The 22,400-nt window shown below is 42.0% G+C and overlaps 1 protein-coding gene across 2 annotated transcripts in view; it reads left to right on the plus strand.

The window, feature by feature from the left end:
• FAF1 (Fas associated factor 1) overlaps window positions 1-22,400 on the plus strand; it is a 389,848-nt gene that overhangs the window by 22,245 nt on the left and 345,203 nt on the right. For both annotated transcript variants that reach the window (XM_080652360.1, XM_080652361.1), the window contains one exon: window positions 16,670-16,738. In XM_080652360.1, coding sequence (XP_080508486.1) covers window positions 16,670-16,738 — 69 coding nt within the window. The remainder of the gene's footprint in view (window positions 1-16,669; window positions 16,739-22,400) is intronic.

Consider the following 22,400-nt stretch of genomic DNA (forward strand, 5'->3'; position numbering starts at 1 on the left):
ATCAGCTGCCACCTGCACACTCCCCACTGGTATGTGCCCCCAACCAAGGTACATGCCCTTGACCAGAATCGAACCTGGGACCCTTGAGTATGCAGGCCAATGCTCCATCCACTGAGCCATACCAGTTAGGGCTGTCCAATATATTAAAGAAAAAAACTCTATCTAATAAAGAGGGCATACGCAGGGGAGGGCATTTGGGGGTGACCAGGCTGTCAGGGGAGGGCAGTTGGGGACGATCGGGCCGGCAGGGGAGCAGTTAGGTGTCTATCAGGCTGGCAGGGGAGTGATCAGGCTGGCAGGTAGAAGCATTTAGGGGAAATCAGGCAGGCAGTCGGACCATCCCCCGAGGGGTCCCAGATTGGAGAGGATGCAGGTTGGGCTGAGGGACACCCCCCACCCTATGCACGAATTTCCTGCACCAGGCCTCTAGTTTGAAATATAAAGACCCAGTTAGGTTAGAAATGGAAGGATTAAAAAAGATATACCATGTAGACACCAGTCATAACGAAGCTAGTATGATCCTATCTAATAAAATAGTAATATGCAAATTAACCACCACTCCGCTACACCCACAAGCCATGCCCACCAGCCACGACCACCAGCCAATCAGGAGCAAATATGCAAATAAACCCAACCAAGATGGCTACGGCCACAGAGAGCAGGAGGGAGGCTTGGGTTTCCCCGGCAATGGAGGAAGCCAAGCTTTCCGCCTGCCCTTGCTGGCCTAGGCCTCCACTCAAGGCTACAAAGTTTCAGTGACAGAAGATACATAAATCCAAACAAATGGCAGCGGCCACGGAGCTGCAAAGAGCAGGAGGCTAGGGTTGCTCCTGGCGATGGAGGAAGCCAAGCTTTCCGCCTGCCCTTGCCGGCCTAGGCCTCCGCTTAAGAAAGTTTCAATTATAGAAGATACATAAATCCCAACAGAAATGGCTGCTGCCACAGAGCAAGCAGAAGGCTTGGCTCTGCTCCAGGCTACAAGTTTCAATTGTAGAAGATAAATAAACCCCAGATACCAGGCCTCCGCTTGGGTCGCTGGGGGGCGTGGCCAGCCTTCAAACCACCACAGGCCCCTCGCCCAGGCCGCCCCACGCCCCAAGGCAACACCCACCCTGATCCGGGACACCCTTCAGGGCAAACCAGCTGGCCCCCACCTGTGCACCGGGCCTTTATCCTATCTAATAAAAGAGTAATATACAGATTGACCATCACTCCAACACACAAGATGGCTGTCCCATGTGGTCAAAGATCCTGCCTCCATGTGGACACAAGATGGCCAGCAGGGGAGGGCAGTTGGGAGGGACCAGGCCTGCAGGGAGGGCAGTTGGGGGCAATCAAACCTGCTGGGGAGGGCATTTAGGGGTGACCAAGCTGGCAGAGGAGGGAAGTTGGGGGCAACCAGGCCTGCAGGGAAAGGCAGTTGGTAGGGACCCAGGCTTGCAGGGGAGAGCAGTTTGGGGGAACCAGGCCTGCAGGGGAGGGCAGTTAGGGGTGACCAGGCCTGCAGGGGAGGGCAGTTAGGGGTGACCAGGCCTGCAGGGGAGGGCAGTAAGGGAAAACAGGCTGGTAGGGGAGCAGTTAGGCATCAATCAGGTTGGCAGGGGAGTGGTTAGGGGGTGATCAGGCTGGCAGGCAGAAGCAGTTAGGGGCAATCAGGAAGGCAGGCAGGCAAGCTGTGGGGAGCCAGCAGTCCTGGATTGTGAGAGGGATGTCTGACTGCCCGTTTAAGCCCGATCCCAGTGGATTGGAGAGGATGCAGGCTGGGCTGAGGGACACCCCCCCATGCATGAATTTTGTGCACCGGGCCTCTAGTTAATTAATAACAGACCAAGTAGGCTTTAAGATAAAGAGTCCTACTAGAAATAAAGACATTCTGGCCCACTGTTTTTCTACTTTCTAAACCTGGGTAAGTCATGTGGTCTTTTGTTTTCATATCTATAACTAGCAATTAATGATTGAGCTCATATACTAGGCACTTTATTTGTATTATCATCGATCCTTATAATAGCCTTGCAGTATGTTATTCCCATTATATGACTGAGAATACTCATACAATGAGGTTAATAACTTTCCTAAGGCCACTGGGCTGGTAAGTGGCCAAGCAAGGATTTGAAGTCAGTTCTGCTTTGATTCAGACTTGATTTTTTTTTCAGTGTACATTGTTTACAGCCAACATACCTTCCTGAAAAGTACTGTATCCTATGTCTTGTACCAATACACCTAATTGGAAGATCTATCCTGAGGTCACCTACCTATCATCATGCCCTTTTGAAATTCATTCCTCTTTAAGTCATATAAGAATAGTTATATTCAAATGTTATTAATAGGCTGATTGAAAAATTTCGGTGTTGACATTATGATTTTACTATTCATCAGTACATTTCAAAGATGCTTCTCTCCTGAAATACTTTAACTATAGCCCCCAAATTCCCCTAAGTAAATGTTAATTTGCTTACATTTTGATTAAGCTAAATGAAAGAGATGAAGTGGCTTAGATAATTAGCATCCAGTTGGAAAAAAGATATTGGCATCAAAGCATACTGTGAATTCTTTATATAATTTGTGTAATGCATGTTATTTTCCTGTTAGAGTTATAGACTATAAGTTACTGATATTTGTTTAGTCTTTTTCTTCATATTTGTAGTTTCTGATCAGACTGAATGCTTATAAATTACTAGAGGCCCAGTGCATGAAATTTGTGCACGGGTCCCTAGCAGTTGCCAGCTGCCAGCTGAGGCCTTCCTTTGTTCCACGCTGCCCCCTGGTGGTCAGCACATGTCACAGTGAGCAATTGAACTCCCAGTCAGTCAAACTCCCCAGGGGACACCTTGCATATTAGGCATATATATATATATATATAGATAGTTTACAGTAATGCTATAAAAAAGCCAAGTATGATTTTTTGTGCTCATTAAAGAATTTTACAAATCTCTGGATATATAGTTGCCTTAAGTACTGTGATGCTTAAGAGCAGGAGCTTTGTCTTTTACCCACAGTATTTCCAGGCATTGTCTGACACATGGTAGGCACTCAGTTAAATATTTTTTGGTAATTGTATTATAATTTTTTCCAATTATTGTCACCTAAAAGTCTTCTGTAACAAAGTACTTAAAGACATTCCCATAAAGATGTTTTAAATGTTTGCTCCCTCTTGTGGATATAAAGAAGATTGTAAGCTCTTATATTGAATCTGTTCTCTGGTTTTGTTATTATAAGATATACTAGTAAATTGTACCAAATTTTATTACTCTGCTTTTTTCTTTTGATAAGTAAAAGTCCATTTATTTTGTTGTTTATAACTACAAAAATTTTATGTGAAATTCACATTCAGTGAAATGCACTTATCTTAAGTGGACAGTTGTATATACTCCTATAACTATCACTGTAATAAAGTTATAGAATATTTCCATTGTTATAGGAAGATTTCCTCAGATTCTATTCCAGTCAGTCCCCATGCCTCATAGGAAACCACTGTTTTGATTTCTAGCACAGTAAATTAGTTTTGCCTTTATTGGATTCATATAAATGAAGTTATATAGCATGCAGTCTTTTGCATTTTGCTTATTTCCTTCAACATAATGCTTTTGCGCTTTACCCATATATGAGTACATCTGTACTTTTTTAAATTGCTGAGTAATATTCCATTACTCCAATAAGAGTATAGAACATCCTCATTGTTCCAGAAAGGTTTCCTCAAGGTCTCCCATGAGGCAAGAATCCCAATGCCTCATAGGAAACCTGATTTATACCACTTAGGTTAGTTTTGCCTGTTATTGGACTTCATATAAAGGAAGTAATAAATCATGCAATGTTTTAAGTCAGATTTCTTTCAACCAAATGCTTTTGAGGGTCATTAGATATATGTATTATGAATATGTCTCCCATTCTGTGTCTTGCTTTTTTATTTTACCTTTGAGCCTGGTATATTAAATGAGATCTTGACCCATTGCTGCTCCTGGAGTCTTAATTTTTATCTTGTAAGACTGCCAAAAACTATGCTACTTTCTTTAGAGTCTTTCTACTAAGGGTTTTAGCTTTCTAACCTGTAGATACCTAAATTTTATTAAATGTTACTTGGCAGAAAATTGGCTCCCAAAATTTCATGAATAGTATTATGAGGCAAATCTATACTTATAAAAGGGTAATATGCTAATTAGACCGGGAGACCTTCTGGGAGACCTTCCGGACAAAGCCATGGTGGTGGGGCCAAGGCAGAGGCGGTTAGGGGTGATCAGGCTTTCAGGGGAGGGCAGTTGGGGGCAAGCAGGCCGGAGGGGGGGGGTGGGGGGGCGAGCAGGCAGGCAGGGAGGAGCAGTTAGGGGCGATCAGGCTGGCAGGGGGGCAGTTGGGGGGCGAGCAGGTTGGCAGGCAGAGTGGTTAGGGGTGATCAGGCAGGCAGGCAGGTGAGCAGTTAGGAGCCAGTGGTCCCGGATTGCGAGAGGGATGTCCGACCTGCTGGCAGTCGGATATCTCCTGAGGGGTCCCAGCTTGGAGAGTGTGCAGGCCAGGCTGAGGGACAACCCCCACCCCCCGTGCACGGATTTAGTGCACCGGGCCACTAGTAATAGTATAAGACAGAATAGAATTAAATGCAAAGTGATATTTGAGACAGAAAATCATAAGAAAACCAGAAAAGGAAGAACTGAGTTTTTCAAGGGCTTCATACATGAGGGATTTTAAGCCCTAAAGGTGGAAAATTGAAGTTATCTTTTGTAGTTATCTTATAGTAGTTTTGGAAAATCAGTTTGCCAATGGACTAAGTGGGTAGAAGAATTGATGGTAGACAATTAGAAAGTAGCATTGTTTTATTGTTTATCATACGCTTATTTAGGGGAAAACACGCTTATATTAAAAATGCTTTTTATTGGCCTATAGTATATTTTAAACTTACTTATGTTATGATAACTTAGTATGTTATCATAAGCCAAATTACCTTTGATTTATTTGAAAGTGAGTGGAGAAAAGGTCTAACTTCAAAATTCTGCTAGGATTGAATTATAGTTATTAATGCCAGATTTCGGTATTTCTGAGAAATGTGACTTAAATAATGAAAGAGGTTAGTTGACTTATCAGGAATCCATAGTCTGGCCTTTGGCTTTGCAGACTTAAATATTTGATTTTTATCTATTATCCATCAGTGTTAATGTTCTGGGAAATAGATTCAGAATAACAGATTTACAGGAAACTGATTTATTAACTAGAGCAGTGGTCGGCAAACTGCGGCTCACGAGCCGCATGCGGCTCTTTGGCCCCTTGAGTGTGGCTCTTCCACAAAATACCGCGGCCTGGGTGAGTCTATTTTGAAGAAGTGGTGTTAGAAGAATAAGTTTAAAAAATTTGGCTCTCAAAAGAAATTTCAATCGTACTGTTGATGTTTGGCTCTGTTGACTAATGAGTTTGCCGACCACTGAACTAGAGTATCAATTTATAATGGGATAGACGTTTTTTAGATTAACCACAACACTTGTAATTATTAAAAAAATATTTTTATTGATTTCATAGAGGAAGGGAGAGGGAGAGAGAAAAACATCAATGATGAGAGAGAAACATTGATCAGCTGCCTCCTGTATAGCCCCTACTGGGAATCGAACCGTGCCTCCTGGTTCATAGGTTGACGCTCAACCACTGAACCACAGCGGTCAGGCAAAACTTGTAATTATTATTCAGAATATCCTCTTCCTGATTTAGGATACCTGAGAAACCAATTTACTCATCAGAACATGGTTTGGTAAGCATGGAAGCAGAACAGAGTAACTGGATAGGTTTGGGGGATGGTTTACTCAAGCTGTGTTAAGTCTAGGGAATTATTTCTGCTCTATATCTGGTGTTTGGATATTCATAACATCAGTTTCATGAGTACTACTTTTTAGCATAATATATCTTTATAGTAACTCTTTTGGGTATTAATGAACACATTTTTATTTTTTTTCTATATTATGTGTACACGTCTATTAGAAATTTACGTAAGGCACATATTAATATGATTAGTTTGATTGATATTTATCTCTCATTGCTCAGTTTACTCTTGATGAAATTGGGGAACAACTTAAGCCTCCCTAAAGCTGTGCTACACATATTCTTACGTTTTTGATGTTAACACCTTGATGGAATTTGCAGGATTATAGTAGAGCTAGAGGCCCAGCGCACGAAATTCGTGCCTGGCCTATGACAGGGCCATCTTCCCCAGCTGCCTGCAGCTGGCCCTGCCCCCCGCCGCCACCCACCCCCAGTTCCCCATTCGCCATCGGGTGATCGATGCCTGACGGCCGGGGGAAGGGACCGAGAGGTCGGCTGTTCCCGCCTGCTCGCTGGCCCTGTCCCCACAGCGGATGGCCATCAGGTGATTGGAATCTGCCGGCTGGGGAAAGGGACCAAGAGGTGGTCAGTGTGCCTCATAGTGACTGGTCCAGCGGTTGTTCTGGTCATTCTGCCATTAGGGTCAATTTGCATATTACCCTTTTATTATATAGGATAGAGGCCTGATGCATGGTTGGGGGTCACTGGCCTGCCTGAAGGGGGCCCCGGATTAGGGTGGGGGGTCCCCACTGGGATGGGGCCGGCCTGGGTGAGGGGCCGCTCATGGTTTGTAGGCTGGCCATGCCCTCAATGGGGTGGGGGTCCCCGCTGGGGGCGGGGCTGGCCTGGGCAAGGGGCCAGGGGTGGTTTGTGGGCAGGCCACACCACTGGCTTTGTCAGGAAGGACGTCTGAAAGATGTCTGGTCTAATTAGCATATTACCCTTTTATTAGTATGGATAATTGAGCACTTTGGTGCTCTGGCTCTAGATTAAAATATTAAAATTCTGGTTCTGCCACCAAGTAGCTGAGCAACTTGGACATGCTGCTTAATCTCTAAGCTTAAGTTTCCTTATAAGTGATACTTTATCTTGTAAGTATGATAAGAGGATTATGAATTAATATGTCTAAAACACATGAACAGTGTATAACAACTATATTTGTATAAAACTTATCCAGTCATTCATCCTTTCAACAATATTCATTGAGTTATCTACTATGTGTCAAGCAATCTGCTATGCACTAGGATTATATGACTGTGGTATTCAGTGGTCTTTTCATTTATGATATTTAGAGTCTAGTGAGGAAGTAGAAGCACATGTAAACAGCTAAATATAATATAATAATGCTTTTATAGTTGTTAAGAGCATAGTTATAAGTATTTTTAGAGATGCCTGAAAAATGCATTGTCAAAATATGTAAGGCTTCTCAGGCTTGAGTCTCTCAACTTACTAACAGTGCCTGATTAATTTCTGTGAATCGACTGTTTCTGGTATGGCTTCTACATTCCAATTTTTTGTATTTTTTTTTTAAGGACAAACTTAATGTTTTAAGAAAATCTTAAAAAAAATTATTTAAGAAACAAACTGGGTTAGAGACTGATATCTCCTAATATCTATCTAACTGCTGTTTGACAAAATGTGTGTACACTTACCCCGTGACACTGTTTGGCATTTATAATAAGCCTGAAGAGCCCAGTACTTGAATTCTTGCACCTTGAAAGGAACTGTGGGCTGTGAGGCAGTGGTAGGCACAGGGGCGGGTCTTGGCCCATCCTTTGCACCCCTGCCCAACCCCTCCTGCTGTGGGCTCCCCTGTACCCTGTGTGCCGGCAGCCCCGCCACTCCCATGCACAGATGGCGCCGGCCCCGCTTGCACCCACTCACAGCGCGGCATGATTGGGGCCAGTGCCAGTAGTGGGTGCGAGTGGGGCCAAGCATCATCAGTGGGTGCAAGTGGCGGGTGCTGCCCCGATCACCCCTCAGGAGTAGAGGAAGGTGGAGAAGCCCTGAGGGGCAATCGGGGCAGCAGCGACTGCTCGCATCCTCTGACAGCACCAAGCGATTGGGGCCACTGGGCGCCGGGCACTGGCAGCAGGTGCAAGCGGCAGCTCTGGTGCCAGCAGCAGGTGCAAGCAGGGCTGGCGCCAGAAGCAGGTGCGAGCGTCGGGCGGGACCATGGCGCACAGGAGCAAAGAATTTTCAGCAACCACCAGACACTTGCCCCGATGACAGCGCCTTGTTCTGGCACCTCTGATCACCTGCTCCACCATCCTGCTGCGGCTGACGCCTGCTATGTTCTGCGCTCTGCCGCCTGCTGCCAACGCCCACCATGTTCCGCACTCACCCTCTTGGTGGTCAGTGCACATCATTGCAACCAGTTGTTCGGGTGTTCCGCCATTCCCTCTATTTGCATATTAGCCTTTTATTATATAGGATTTACAAACATGAGTAGATTGCATCAGTGTAGAATCATATGTCAGCTTATTTTGGGAATTGGTAGAGACATAATTTATTTTCCTTAGTGCACATTGCCAATGGAAGCATCTGTTATAACTGGACTAATGATGTTAAAAAGAACAATAACAGCACAACCATGCTTGGTAAAATTTAAAATAGTATAATTCAGTGGTCCTTTTTTTTTCTTTTAATATGTTTTGTTGATTATTTTTACAGAGAGGAAGGGAGAGGGATAGAAAGTCAGAAACATCGATCAGTTGCCTCCTGCACACCTCCTACTTGGGGATGTGCCCGCAACCAAGGTACATGCCCTTGACCGGAATTGAACCTGGGACCTTTCAGTCTGCAGGCCAACTCTCTATCCACTGAGCCAAACCAGCTAGGGCATCAGTAGTCCTTTTTAATAGTAACAAGACTTTTGCACCAAGTTAAACAAAGTGATTTACCTGAAAATACCTAGCTGGAGGTCAAGAGGTGAGCAGGACTCTCTTTCCACTGTACTGGTGGTTCTCAAATTTTAGTCAGTGTAAGAATCACCTAGAATTAGTAAAATGTATATTGTAGAAACCTAATTCCAGAAATTTTGATTGAGTAGTCCCAGGCAGGATCCAAAAACCTGTAGTTTTAATAAGCATTTCAGGTAAACCTGATTTAGGAGGGGTGAGGACTAGAACTGTAAATAAATAACACTTTAGTCCACCAATGCTACTTCCTGTACTCTTTGTGATAGTGACTTGTCATGTTGCTGCTCAAGGCCTTCTGTCTTTAATCTTTCTAGAGTTAGTGATCCTGAAGTCATATTGTCCTTATCATTGCAGCACTGACAATAATAGTCTTGCTCTGTTGAAAATAGGTCCTTTCAGTGCTCTGCTTTTAAGTATTGTTTATATATAGCTGAATCTATAATAATAAAAGCATAATATGCTAATTAGACCAGGCGTCCTTCCATCCTTCCAGACGAAGCCAGGGCTGCTAGGGAAGCCCGGGTCCTGGGTCCTGGGTGCCTGCCGGGTGCCTGCCGGCAGCTGCAGGGAAGCCCAGAGCCCGGGTGCCTGCCAGCAGCCGGAGGGAAGGAAGCCCTGGTCCTGGGTACTGGAGGGAAGCCTGGGTCCTGGGTGCTGGAGGGAAACCCGGATTCTGGGTGCCAGAGGGAAGCCAGTGCCAACAGCCAGGGGAAGGAAGGCCTACTCTTGCACGAATTTCATGCATCGGGCCTCTAGTTTTCTCATAATGTTGAGATATTTTATCTATCACTTCTTTCCTTTATTTTTTCCAAAAATCCTTAATTTAAAATTTTTCTGTGACATAAATTTATGCTTTAGTAAAAGTGAATTAATTTTAGTTACCTAACATGAATGCTCTTTCCCTATCTTGTCTCCTCTTTCCACTTCCCATCTTAGTCTCCACCTCTTCCTTCCTTCTATCACTCCTATGTGCTTCTTAAGTCTGGAATAGAATAGGTACTTAATAAATACAATAAATAAGTTAATAAGTCTAGATATTTCTAAAGGTTAGTTAAATATATGTTTCATGGCTGTCTTACCCATTCATGGGAAGATAATAAGGAAGACAAAATTCAGGGTAGTAGTTAACAGAGAAAGGAAGGTAACTAGAAAGTAGCTCAGAAGGCTTCAGAGATACTGGTAATGATGTCATTTTTTATTTGGGTGGGGTGAGTATATTAGAATCAGCAGGTATTTGGAAATTGACTGTTCATCTTTGCTCAAAATAGGGAGAACTGAAATATGAAACAACTATTGTTAGGACCATTTGTAATACAAATGGGAAGATCCTCAGTACTTGGGATGTACAAAATGAAATCCACTAGGAGATATTTGGAAACTTGGCTTTGGTGAGCTTGGTAGGAAATTCACAGCACAACTAAGTGTTATTAAGGACTTATATTAATTAAACAGGATTTTTTGGTAGTAAAATTTTATAAATAACATAAAACCTATCATTTTATTTTATTTATTTATTTTTTTTTGTGAGGAGTCTTTATTTTTATTTTTTATTTATTTATTTATTTTTTAAATAAATCTTTATTCAGATTATTGCAATTATTTCTCCTTTTCCCCCCCATAGCTCCCCTCCACCCATTTCCCACCCCACCTTCTGCCCTTACCTCCCCCCCACTGTCCTCATCCATAGGTGTATGATTTTTGTCCATTCTCTTCATGAACCCCCCATACCCTTTTCCCCCTGAGAATTATCAGTCCACTCCCTTTCTATGCCCCTGATTCTATTATATTCACCAGATTATTCTGTTCCTCAGGTTTTTAATTCACTTGATTTTTAGGTTCGCTTGTTGATAGATATGTATTTGTTGTTCATAATTTTTCTCTTTACTTTTTTCTTCTTCCTCTTCTTTAAGAATACCTTTCAGCATTTCATATAATACTGGTTTGGTGGTGATGAACTCCTTCAGCTTTTTCTTATCTGTGAAGCTCTTTATCTGCCCTTCAAGTCTGAATGATAGCTTTGCTGGGTAGAGTAATCTTGGTTGTAGGTTCTTGCTATTCATCACATTGAAAATTTCTTGCCACTCCCATCTGGCCTGCATAGTTTCTGTTGAGAAGTCAGCTGACAGTCATATGGGTGCTCCCTTGTAGGTAATTAACTGTTTTTCTCTTGCTGCTTTTAATATTCTCTCTTTGTCTTTTGCTCTTGGCATTTTAATTATGATGTGTCTTGGTGTGGTCCTCTTTGGATTCCTTTTGTTTGGGGTTCTGTGCGCTTCCTGGACTTGTAAGTCTATTTCTTTCACCAGGTAGGGGAAGTTTTCGGTCATTATTTCTTCCAATAGGTTTTCAGTATCTTGCTCTCTCTCTTCTTCTGGGACCCCCATAATTCTGATGTTGGTACGCTTGAAGTTGTCCCAGAGCCTTCTTACATTATCTTCAACTTTTTGGACTTTTTTTTTGCTTTTTGCTTTTTAGGTTGAGTGTTTTTTGCTTCTTTGTATTTCAATTCTTTGACTTGATTCTTGTGTTCCTCTATTCTGTTTCTGGGTCTCTGTATAATATTTTTTATTTCAGTCAGTGTATGTTTAATTTCTAGTTGGTCCTTTTTCATATCCTCGAGGGTCTCGTTATATTTATCGGCCTTTTCCAGGATATTCTTAAAAAGTCTTATAACGGTGGTTTTGAATTCTATATCCAGTCGTTTGTTTTCCTCCATTTCTTTCGTTTGTGATCTGATTCTTTGACCCCGCATTTTCACTGATTTCCTGAGTTGGTAAGGTAGATATTTGTGCTAGGTTTCCAATATGGCCCAGTGGGTCTGCTTCCCCAGTTAACCTGAGGTGGACACTCTTGGTGCACCCCTTTGTGGACTGTGTGTACAGCCTTGTTGTAATTAAGTCTTTATTGTTGTTGGTATCACTGGGAAGAATTGACCTCCGGGCCAGTTGGCTGTAAGGATCAGCTGTTTCTATGCTGGGAGAAGTTCGGTGCTGGAGACAGCCTTATAGGATTAGACTTGCCAAATTGCAATAGCCTCTGTGCTCAGCTTGGATGGGGTGGAGTCTCAGTCTTGGCTTCCTGTCAGCCTTGCCCTTGCGCGCATGTGCGCTTTCAGTCCTCCGCCTTCCCCAGCTCGAGTCTCCGCCTGAGAGTCCAGACTCCCCCCACAAGAGCGTGGGTCCCCAGGGGCTCGCCTGGAACTGGGGTTCACTGCAGTCAGAACTGGGGCTCAGTGCAGTCAGAATCCTCTGACTCCCTTCCACTAGGGAAAGCCTGTGGCAACTTCCGCAGCCTTTGTGCGCACTGGCACGCGCGTGCGTGCGCACTTTCAGTCCTCCGCCTTCCCCGGCTCCCGAGTCTCTGCCCGAGAGTCCAGACTCCCCCCACAAGAGCGTGGGTCCCCAGGGGCTCGCCTGGAACTGGGGTTCACTGCAGTCAGAACTGGGGCTCAGTGCATTCAGGAGCCTCTGACTCCCTTCCACTAGGGAAAGCCTGTGGCAACCTCCGCAGCCTTTGTGCGCACTGGCGCGAGCGCGCTTTCAGTCCTCTGCCTTCCCCGGCTCTTGAGTCTCCACCCGAGAGTCCAGACTCCCCCTGTAAGAGCGTGGGTCCCCCGGGGCTCGCCCGGGACTGGGGTTCAGTGCAGTCAGAACTGGGGTTCAGTGCGGTCGGGGGCTTCCTTCCCCCTTCCGCCAGAGAAAGTCAGCCAGGCTCTCAGCCGCCCTTCCTCTCTGCGCGCACAAAGACCCTTTGCCGTACCTCCAATTCTCCGTGAGCTTTTCTCTTTCCTTCTAGTTGTAGAATTTTCACTCAGCCAGCTTTCCTGTGGTTCTGGATGGTGTCCGTTCTGTCTTTTAGTTGTAGTTTTGAAATTGTTGTGCGAGGCAGCAGTTTAGTTGTTTACCTATGCTGCCATCTTGGTTTCTCTCCATAATTTTTTTAATATTAAAAAAGGGAAAGGAATAGGCAAAAGAAGCTAGGCTGCTTTGAATATACTTTGACTTATAGATTTCACTTTGTAAACATGTAAATATTTTCATATTATTCAACAATAACAAATTTTTAAAGCTTTGCAAAGGCAGAGTAACAATAACCAGATTTACTCTTCTATCTAAAATAAATTTAAAAATCAGAATATATGACAAAAGAGTCAACTCCCAGTTATACAGCTAAATTAAACTTTAGCAGTAATTTCTGGTAATCTAGGTTGTTCTCCTTACTACTCTCGAATGAAACCTGAGCATTTATCAGACCTTATTATAATTATTTGTTTACAAATCTCTCTTCTATCTCTCCTATTTAATTCTGATACCTTGAAATGTAGGAACCATGTGTTAGTCATCTTTTATCCCAACTGCACAACTAAATAATGTTTGCTAATCCTATACAATGAAGAGATAATATGCAAATTGACCATCACTCCAACACACAAAATGACCACCCCCATATGGTCAAAGATGGCTGCCCCCATATGGACACAAGATGGCCGCTACAAGATGGCAGGCAGGGGAGGGCAGTTGGGGGGACCAGCCCTGCAGGGGAGAGCAGTTGGGGGGAACCAGCCCAGCAGGGAAGGGCAGTTAGGGGGGACCAGGCCTGCAGGGGAGGGGAGTTAGGGGTGACTGGGCCTGCAGGGGAGGGCATTTGTGGGGGGGACCAGCCCTGCAGGGGAGGGCAGTTGGGGGGGACCAGGCCTGCAGGGGAGGGTAGTTGGGGGTGACCAGGCTGGCAGGGGAGGGCAGTTAGGGGCAATCGGGCCAGCAGGGGAGCAGTTAGGCGTCGATCAGGCTGGCAGGGGAGTGGTTAGGGGGTGATCAGGCTGACAGACAGAAGCAGTTAGGGGCAATCAGGAAGGCAGGCAGGCGAGCGGTTGGGAGCCAGCAGTCCTGGATTGTGAGAGGGATGTCTGACCCCTCGAGGGATCCCAGATTATAGAGGGTGCAGGCTGGGCTGAGGGACACACACACACACACACACCCTTCCCCCCCTGCACTAATTTCATGCACCGGGCCTCTAGTATCTAAGATATTTTCAAACTACCCTCACCTTTGCTCAAATTATTTGCTATATTTAAAGTGCCTTTAATGACATTTCTACTACTCAAGATACCTCATTCTATAGCCATAACTAGACTTTAAGCCCTGAAAAAAATTACTTACCTTTGTTTTCTTAGGACAGTGGTCGGCAAACTCATTAGTCAACAGAGCCAAATATCAACAGTACAACGATTGAAATTTCTTTTGAGAGCCAAATTTTTTAAACTTAAACTTCTTCTAACGCCACTTCTTCAAAATAGACTCGCCCAGGCTGTGGTATTTTGTGGAAGAGCCACATTCAAGGGGCCAAAGAGCCACATGTGGCTCACGAGCCGCAGTTTGCCCACCACGGGTTCAACCAATCAAAGCATAATATGTAATGATATGCTAAGGCTGCTCAACTGCTTGCTATGACGTGCACTGACCACCAGGGGGCAGACAACTGGTCAACCAGTTGCTGTGATGTGCACTGACCACCAGGGGACAGACGCTCTGACCAGTAGGTTAGCTTGCTGCTGGGGTCCTGTTGATTGGGACTGAGCGAGATGGGCCAGACATGCCCTGGAGCCTTCCTGCAGTCCCTCCCCAGCTGGCCAACCTCCCACATCCCTCCCCGGCTCGGTCCCTCCCCGATCGTGCACTGGTGGGGTCCCTTGGCCTGGCCTGTGCCCTCTCGCAATCTGGGACCCCTCGGGAGACGTTGGAGAGCTGGTTTCCCCTCAGTGGTGGGAGCATTGGCCTGTGGACTGAAGGATCTCCGAGTTTGATTCCGGTCAAGGGTACCTACCTTGGTTGTAGGCTTCATCCTGGCTCCCCCATCCTTCCTTTGGGGTGGAGGCCACCAATCATGCATTTAAAAGAACCTAAATTAGCACTACATATAAACAGAAGAATTTTCTCATACATTCATAACGAACCAAGCAAAAGCAACTATTCTTAGAATTCAAAATTGATTACAGCTTCCCACAGCCATTTTTGTAGAAATGAAAAGCTGATCCTCAAATTCAAATTCATTCAGAGTTATAAAGGGCCCAGAATAGTGAAAACAAGTCTTTCATTCCTCGGTTAAATTTATTCCTAGGTATTTTATTCTTTAGTTTTACTACTTCTATTCCAATTTCAATGTGTTTTATTTTATTTTTTCTTATCTAATTGATCTGGCTAGAATTTCTAATATGATGTTTTAAAAGTGGCAAAAAAAGTGGGCATTCTTATTCCTGCTCTTAGGCAAGCATGTCAAGCTGCATGCGGCCCACAACGAATCTTTGCGGCCAACCAATATAACGGTATGTAAGAAATGTTTTAATAAAAATTTTGTAACTTAATTTTTACTATATCCTGTTACACATAATTATTAATAATGAACTACAACGTTTGCTACTGATTCATTACTATACTTGTGTTGCATTCATTGCCCTTAAGCGCAGGCGCACCATTTCCCTCCACTAATAATACTAGCAGCGAATATTTTAGCAGCCGATTGCCACGTCATTAGTCTTGCACTGACTTGTTTGGTGTGCGCAACAGAAAATATTTCGCTTTTGGAGAACGAGAAAAATAGGTTTATTTGTGTTACGCTTATTAATTTGTGCAGTTATTCAGTGTCTGGTAAGTTAATGTTCAAGAAAAAAAATTTTTATTAAAATGTTCTATTATTTTATGTTAACGATTACTCATTTATTTCAGCCCTTTGTATTCAGCATGCTTTATTGAAATAAACCTGTGTTTCTATGAAAATTGGAGCTTTTGTTTTTTTGTGGCCCACATAAACTTAAACCTTGCTTATTTGGCCCGTGTTAGCCTTTGAGTTTGACATGATTGTTTTAGAGCAAAGGCTTTTAGCCTTTCATCATTGAATATAATTTTAGTTTTGGGATTTTCATAAATGTGTTTTATCATGCTAAAGAAGTTCCTTTTTATTGATAGGTTAAGCATTTTTAACATGAAAAGCTGTTGGGGTTTTTTTGGTGTCATTTGAACTGATCATGTTTTTTTTTTTTTTCCCCATCAGTCTGTGAATGTGGTGTAATGATTTCTCTGTACTGAATCTCTAGTTTTCTTGAGGTTTCTTTATCTGACTTTGTTTGTAGGGTGATGCTGGCCTCAGAATGACTTAGGAAATGTTTCCTTTTCCGTGTTTTGGAAGTTATAAAGGATTGGTATTCTTTAAATGATTGATAGCGTTCAACTGTGAAGCCCTCTAGTCCTAGACTTTTCTTTTTGGAAGGCTTTTGAATTCCGATGTAATATCTTGTTATAAGTCAATTTGTTCTTGAGTCTTTCTGGTGGTTTGTGTATTTCTAGGAATTTTTCCATTAATCTAGGTCAGTGGTTGGCAAACTCATTAGTCAACAGAGCCAAATATCAACAGTACAACGATTGAAATTTCTTTTGAGAGCCAAATTTTTTAAACTTAAACTTCTTCTAACGCCACTTCTTCAAAACAGACTCGCCCAGGCCGTGGTATTTTGTGGAAGAGCCACACTCAAGGGGCCAAAGAGCCAGCCACATGTGGCTCGCGAGCCGCAGTTTGCCAACCACGGATCTACGTTATCTAAGTGGTTTTCACATAATTGTTCATGGTATTATTTTTATATTTTTATTATTTAAGGTCAGTAGTAACATCCCCACTTTCATTTCTGATTTTAGTAATTTCAGTTTTATTTTTTTAAGTCAATCTAACTAAAGATTTGTCAATGTAATTAATGTTTTCGAAGAACCAACCTTTCGTTTCACTGTAATGTAAATTTACTGTGTAATTAGCAATTTTCTAGCCTTATGTATAAAATGCTCAGAAGTGCTAGGTATTTGACTTTATTAATATACCTATTCAGACTTAAATTATTCATTATGCTATTTACTTTTTAAGATTAGTTAATTATATATATATAAAATTCTTATTTGCTTTGTTTCCAGGCATGTACTGGCATTGAAAACATTGATGAAGCTATTACATTGCTTGAACAAAATAATTGGGACTTAGTGGTAAGTACTTTAACTTTTCCAGCTTTATTGAACTATAATTGACATGTAATATTATGTAAGTTTAAGGTGTACAATGTGATGATTTGATATATGGATGTGCTGTGAAATGATTATGTGTTAGTTAATATATCCATTACCTCACATAATTACTTTTTTGTGTCATGAGAACTTTTAAGATTTACTCTCTTAGCACCTTTCACGTATACAATAAAGTATTATTAACTATATCCCCAGAACTTATAACTGGAAGTTTGTGCCCTTTGACTACCTTCACTCATTCCCCCTACTCTGGTAACCACCAGTCTACTATTTCTGTGAGTTTGGTTTTCTTTTTAGATTCAACATATCAGTGAGACCATATAATATATGTCTTTCTCTGACTTATTTCAAGTACTTTTTTTTATCTGACCACTATTCAAATTTTATGAAATTTGAATGTCTTAATATTCTTTTTTTAAAAAAAATACTTTTATTGATCTCAGAGAGGAAAGGAGAGGGAAAGAGAGAGATAGAAACATCAGTGATGAGATAGAATCATTGATCGGCTGTCTTCTGCATGCCCCCTACTGGGGATTGGGCTCACAACCCCGGCATGTGCCCTTGACCAGAATCGAACCTGGGACCTTTCAGTCCACAGGCTGATGCCCTATCCATTGAGCCAAACCTGGTAGGGCATGTCTTAATATTCTTATAGTTGGTTTGGCATACTGTAGCCCATCTGTAAGTCTAACCTGAATGGATAAAACTGAAATATTATAACTTTAATATGAAGTTCATATTCAATATGAAGTTCGGTATTAAATTACTAAATTATGAATTCTTATGTAATTTAAATAATTTTAAAACTTCTCTTATCTTACTATGTATTAAGGTTCATCTTCCCTGTAGTCTTGTGGTGGAGATACTTGAAAGAAGAGAATAGCCAGACTTGTCTGAATAACTCTATTTGATGTTTCCCCTTCACTTTCTGGGGCCTTCACTGATAATTATTCCTTTCTGAAGATGTTAAAGAAGTGGCATTCTGCTGTGGTTTTCCTATGAACTTCAGGCAGTTTATTATAAAAGTGGTTTAGTATTTTTGGGGATGGGTAAGGTGACAGGAACTCAAAAGGCAAGGCCCATTGCAGCACTACACATTCACAAAATTGTAATTTAGTTACAATTGCAAAGCAAAGTAAAAAATGTACAATCTTGGAGCAGTATTGGTTGTATTGGGATGGACAGATATCCCTCATTGCTTTTGAAATCCTAAAAATGTCCAAATTGCAATTAGAAGTGCTAATTTTTCAAAGTCAAAATTTAAGGTGTGTACTTATAGAGCTGAGATTAGATATGTAGGTATATCCAAATCCATACATGGACTTACATAATCAACTATCAGTTATCTGTGTGCTTTGTATAGATTTACTACTATTAATTTTTTTACTCAAAATATAAAAAACATTTGTTTTCAGCTTGTAAAAGTAATAATGCTCATTGTAATGAACTGAGAAGATAAATTTACAAAGAAGAAATGAATAATCACCTTTAATCCCATCACTTAGAGGTAGTAATTGTTTAACATTTTTGGGTATATTCTTTCAGGGTGTTTTCTCTTAATTATGTGATTAAATTTTTAAAAAATGCAAATGTAATTGTTCTCTTTCTACTGTTTGGTGATTTGCATTTTTACATAATAACTTAACATGAATGTTTTTCTATCCAAGTAAATGTGACTGTTTATCATTTTTAAGAATGTTTGTTTAATGTTTATATGTTATTTCATGGCATGATTGTAGCATACTAATTTTACTAATCAGTAGACATTTAGGAATTTTGCTATTATATATATTGCTGTAGAAAACATTCGTGTACATACATCCTTTCATACTGAACCTGTTATTTTCCTAGAATATATTAAGTAAATTCAATTCATAATTAAATTTCTTGGTCAAATTGTATACATTTAAGTTTTTAGATACTTCTAGTTAAATGGCCTTCCAGGATGGTTGGAAATAATTTAAATTTCTATCAACTATATACATTTTGAAATTGCCTATTTCATTAAACCAATGCTTCCTTTTTTTTTTTTTTTGATATTCTGTCACTTGTCAAAATTTACAAATATGTGTATAGCCTGCCTCCAAATCCATACCTCTACCACTATACTGTACTCTTAACAAAGCACCGTGTAGGGGTAAGGGGCAGCAACTTATTTGGAATAATGTCCTCAGGCTTCTTGTCTTGAAGCTTCTTTTGCAATAAAGGGCTTTGCTTTGTTTAGTTTGTACATTTTAGGGGCTGGTGTAAATTATTAGTTGATGTTAAAAATGCCACTGAGTCACTGTTGCTTGCATGATATGGTTGAGAGGGATATGGGATGGAGTTAAAGAGAAGCTGTGGACTGGAAATAATGAAGTACAAATCTTTGATGTGAGAATTACCACTTATGGGGGATGGATGTAAGTTTTTTCCTTATCTGATTCTTGTTGGTTTATGTTGATTAGTTTTGAAGGCTAAAACATTTGTTGGTTCTGGATATTTTCTCAATCCAATCTTTCTAGAGTATTGCAGAAGGAGAATGTTCTCAGATGGTGTTAAATATTTCAATGGTACAAGAGCTTTCCAACTATTTCTAAGTTAATTGATTTTAGAAAATTTTATAATAGCACTTGGTTGAAAAACACTGGTACTATATTTGTACAGAAATGGGATCTCTTACACAGTATTGGGCCCAAGCAAAAAAAGATAGCATCAGGCTATCTTTCACAACCTTAAAAACATTTGGCTTTCTTTTGAAATGTATGTTGTAGCTGGCTTTTCTCTACAAATAATCAACTTTTATCCATAGTAAAGATTTGTGGTGTTGTGTAATTATCTTGCTCTATAAATTTTGTCATTTCTTTTGTTTTTATATCATATTTACATTGTCATTTAAAAAATGAAATTTAAATATTTTAAATAACCCATTATTAGTTCAAATTACATTAGGATCATGGAACTTTTTATAAGGTGTTTTCTATATTTTCCCTCAGCATTATATTTTGTGTTTCTATATTGTGATGATCACTTCTCTGCATTTTATGAACTTTATGGAACAGTTCATGTAATTTGAGTTTTTAACCTAAGATATGTCTGTATTTTAAATTTCCTGTACATATTAGGTAGATCTCTCCTCCAGTGTTTTTGTGCACATTTTACTATAGAAGTGTAGAGGAATGTGAGTTAAGTACCACAATCTGGAATTGTAATGAATCTAAGAAAATCTAATAATAGAAAACTCATTCTGTCACTACTGAGGGCTTATAGTGTAATTTATTCTAGATACAATGGTTGAATAAACAAATGTGACAATATATGGTGTCTGACTTTGAGAACTATACTGAAAAATTGATGAAACATATGGTCTCTTATACATATACTAGAAGCCCGGTGCATGAAATTCATGCACGGCGGGGGCGGGGGTGGTTTCCATCAGCCCAGCCTGCACCGTCTCCAATCTGGGACATCCCTCTCACAATCTAGGACTGCTGGCTCCCAACTGCTCGCCTGCTTGCCTTCCGGATTGCCCCTAACCGCTTCTGCCTGCCAGCCTGTTCACCCCCTAACCACTCCACTGCCAGCCTGATTGATGCCTAACTGCTCCCCTGCCAGCCTGTTTGCCCCTAACTGCCTTCCCCTGCAGGCCTGGTCATCCCTAACTGCCCTCTCCCTGCAGGCCTGGTACCCCCCAACTGCCCTTCCCTGCAGACCCAATCACCCCCAACTTCCCTCCTCTGCTGGCCGGGTCACCCCTAACTGCCCTCCCCAGCAGTCTTGATCGCCCCCAACTGCCCTCCCTGCAGGCCTGGTCCCTCCCAACTGCCCTCCCCTGCTGGCCTGATCGCCTACAACTGCCCTCCCTTGGAGGCCTGTTTCCTCCCTACTGCCCTCCCCTGCTGGCCATCTTGTGGTGGCCATCTTGTGTCCACATGGGGGCAGGATCTTTGACCACATGGGGGCAGCCATCTTGTGTGTTGGAGTGATGGTCAATCTGCATATTACTCTTAGATAGGATAGAGGCCTGATGCACGGGTGGGGGCCAGCTGGTTTGCCCTGAAGGGTGTCCCAGATCAGGGTGAGGGTTCCCTTGGGCTGTGGGGCGGCCTGGGCGAGGTGCCTGTGGTGGTTTGCAGGCCAGCCATGCCCCCGGCGACCCAAGCAGAGGCCCTGGGATCTGGGATTTATTTATCTTCTACAATTGAAACTTTGTAGCCTAGAGTGGAGCCAAGCCTTCTGCTCGCTCCGTGGTGGCAGCCATTTCTGTTGGGACTTATGTATCTTCTATAATTGAAACTTTGTAGCCTTAAGCGGAGGCCAAAGCAGGCCAGGGCTGCAGAAGCTTGGCTTCCTCCATCGCCGTGGGCAACCCTAGCCTCCTGCTCTCTCCAGCTCTGTGGCTGCGCCATTTCTGTTGGATTTTATTTATTTTTTATTTTTTTATTTTTTTATTTTTTAAATATATTTTATTGATATTTTACAGAGAGGAAAGGAGAGGGATAGAAAGCTAGAAACATCGATGAGAGAGAAACATCGATCAGCTGCCTCCTGCACACCTCCCACTGGGGATGTGCCCGCAACCAAGGTACATGCACTTGACCGGAATCGAACCCAGGACCCTTCAGTCCGCAGGCCGACGCTCTATCCACTGAGCCAAACCGGTCTGTTGGATTTTATTTATCTTCTATAATTGAAACTTTGTAGCATTGAGTGGAGTCCTGGGCCAGCAAGGGCAGGCAGAAAGCTTGGCTTCCTCCATTGCCAGGGAAACCCAAGCCTCCCTCCTGCTCTCTGTGGCTGCAGCCATCTTGGTTGGGTTTATTTGCATATTTTCTCCTGATTGGCTGGTGGGCGTGACTGGTGGGCATGGTTCGTGGGTGTAGCAGAGGTACGGTCAATTTGCGTATTACTCTTTTATTAGATAGGATAGGATGCTCTAGACCAGTGGTCAGCAAACCGCGGCTCGCGAGCCACATGTTGCTCTTTGGCCTCTTGAGTGTGGCTCTTCCACAAAATACCACGGCCTGGGTGAGTCTATTTTGAAGAAGTGGTGTTAGAAGAAGTTTAAGTTTAAAAAATTTGGCTCTCAAAAGAAATTTCAATCGTTGTACTGTTGATATTTGGCTCTGTTGACTAATGAGTTTGCCGACCACTGACCTAGACCCAGTTACTTTTCCCTGAACTTCTGAACTATGTCTTATAAAATAAAGGGTTTGGACTGGATTATACTCAAGATCCCTTGATACATGAAACGTTTATGAAGAAGCTGTTTATGTCCTATTTTCTGTTAAAATTCTACAAAGAGCAGTAAATTATGAATAGTAATATAAGTAAACATTTTAATGGAATGTCATGAGTTTGAAAAACTTGTACATGTACCATTTTGTTTAACCCTTTTAAAAAAAACACAACTTTATGATGTAGGTAATGGCAGGACAAGATGCTATGTCATTTGTTTCACAGAGGTCTGTACATGTGAAATTCCTTCAATTAATTCAAATTTCTAATAAATTATAGGAGATCCAGGGAAAGGCATCTGACATATACTTGGTAACCCAATGCTAAGAGAAAGTAAAAATTAATTTAGCCATACTACATTTTAAGTACTCTATGCTCTTAGGAAATGATTTTTTAACTTTGCACT

This window comes from Plecotus auritus, assembly GCF_963455305.1.
Source record: "Plecotus auritus genome assembly, chromosome: 2".
Lineage (NCBI taxonomy): Eukaryota > Metazoa > Chordata > Mammalia > Chiroptera > Vespertilionidae > Plecotus > Plecotus auritus.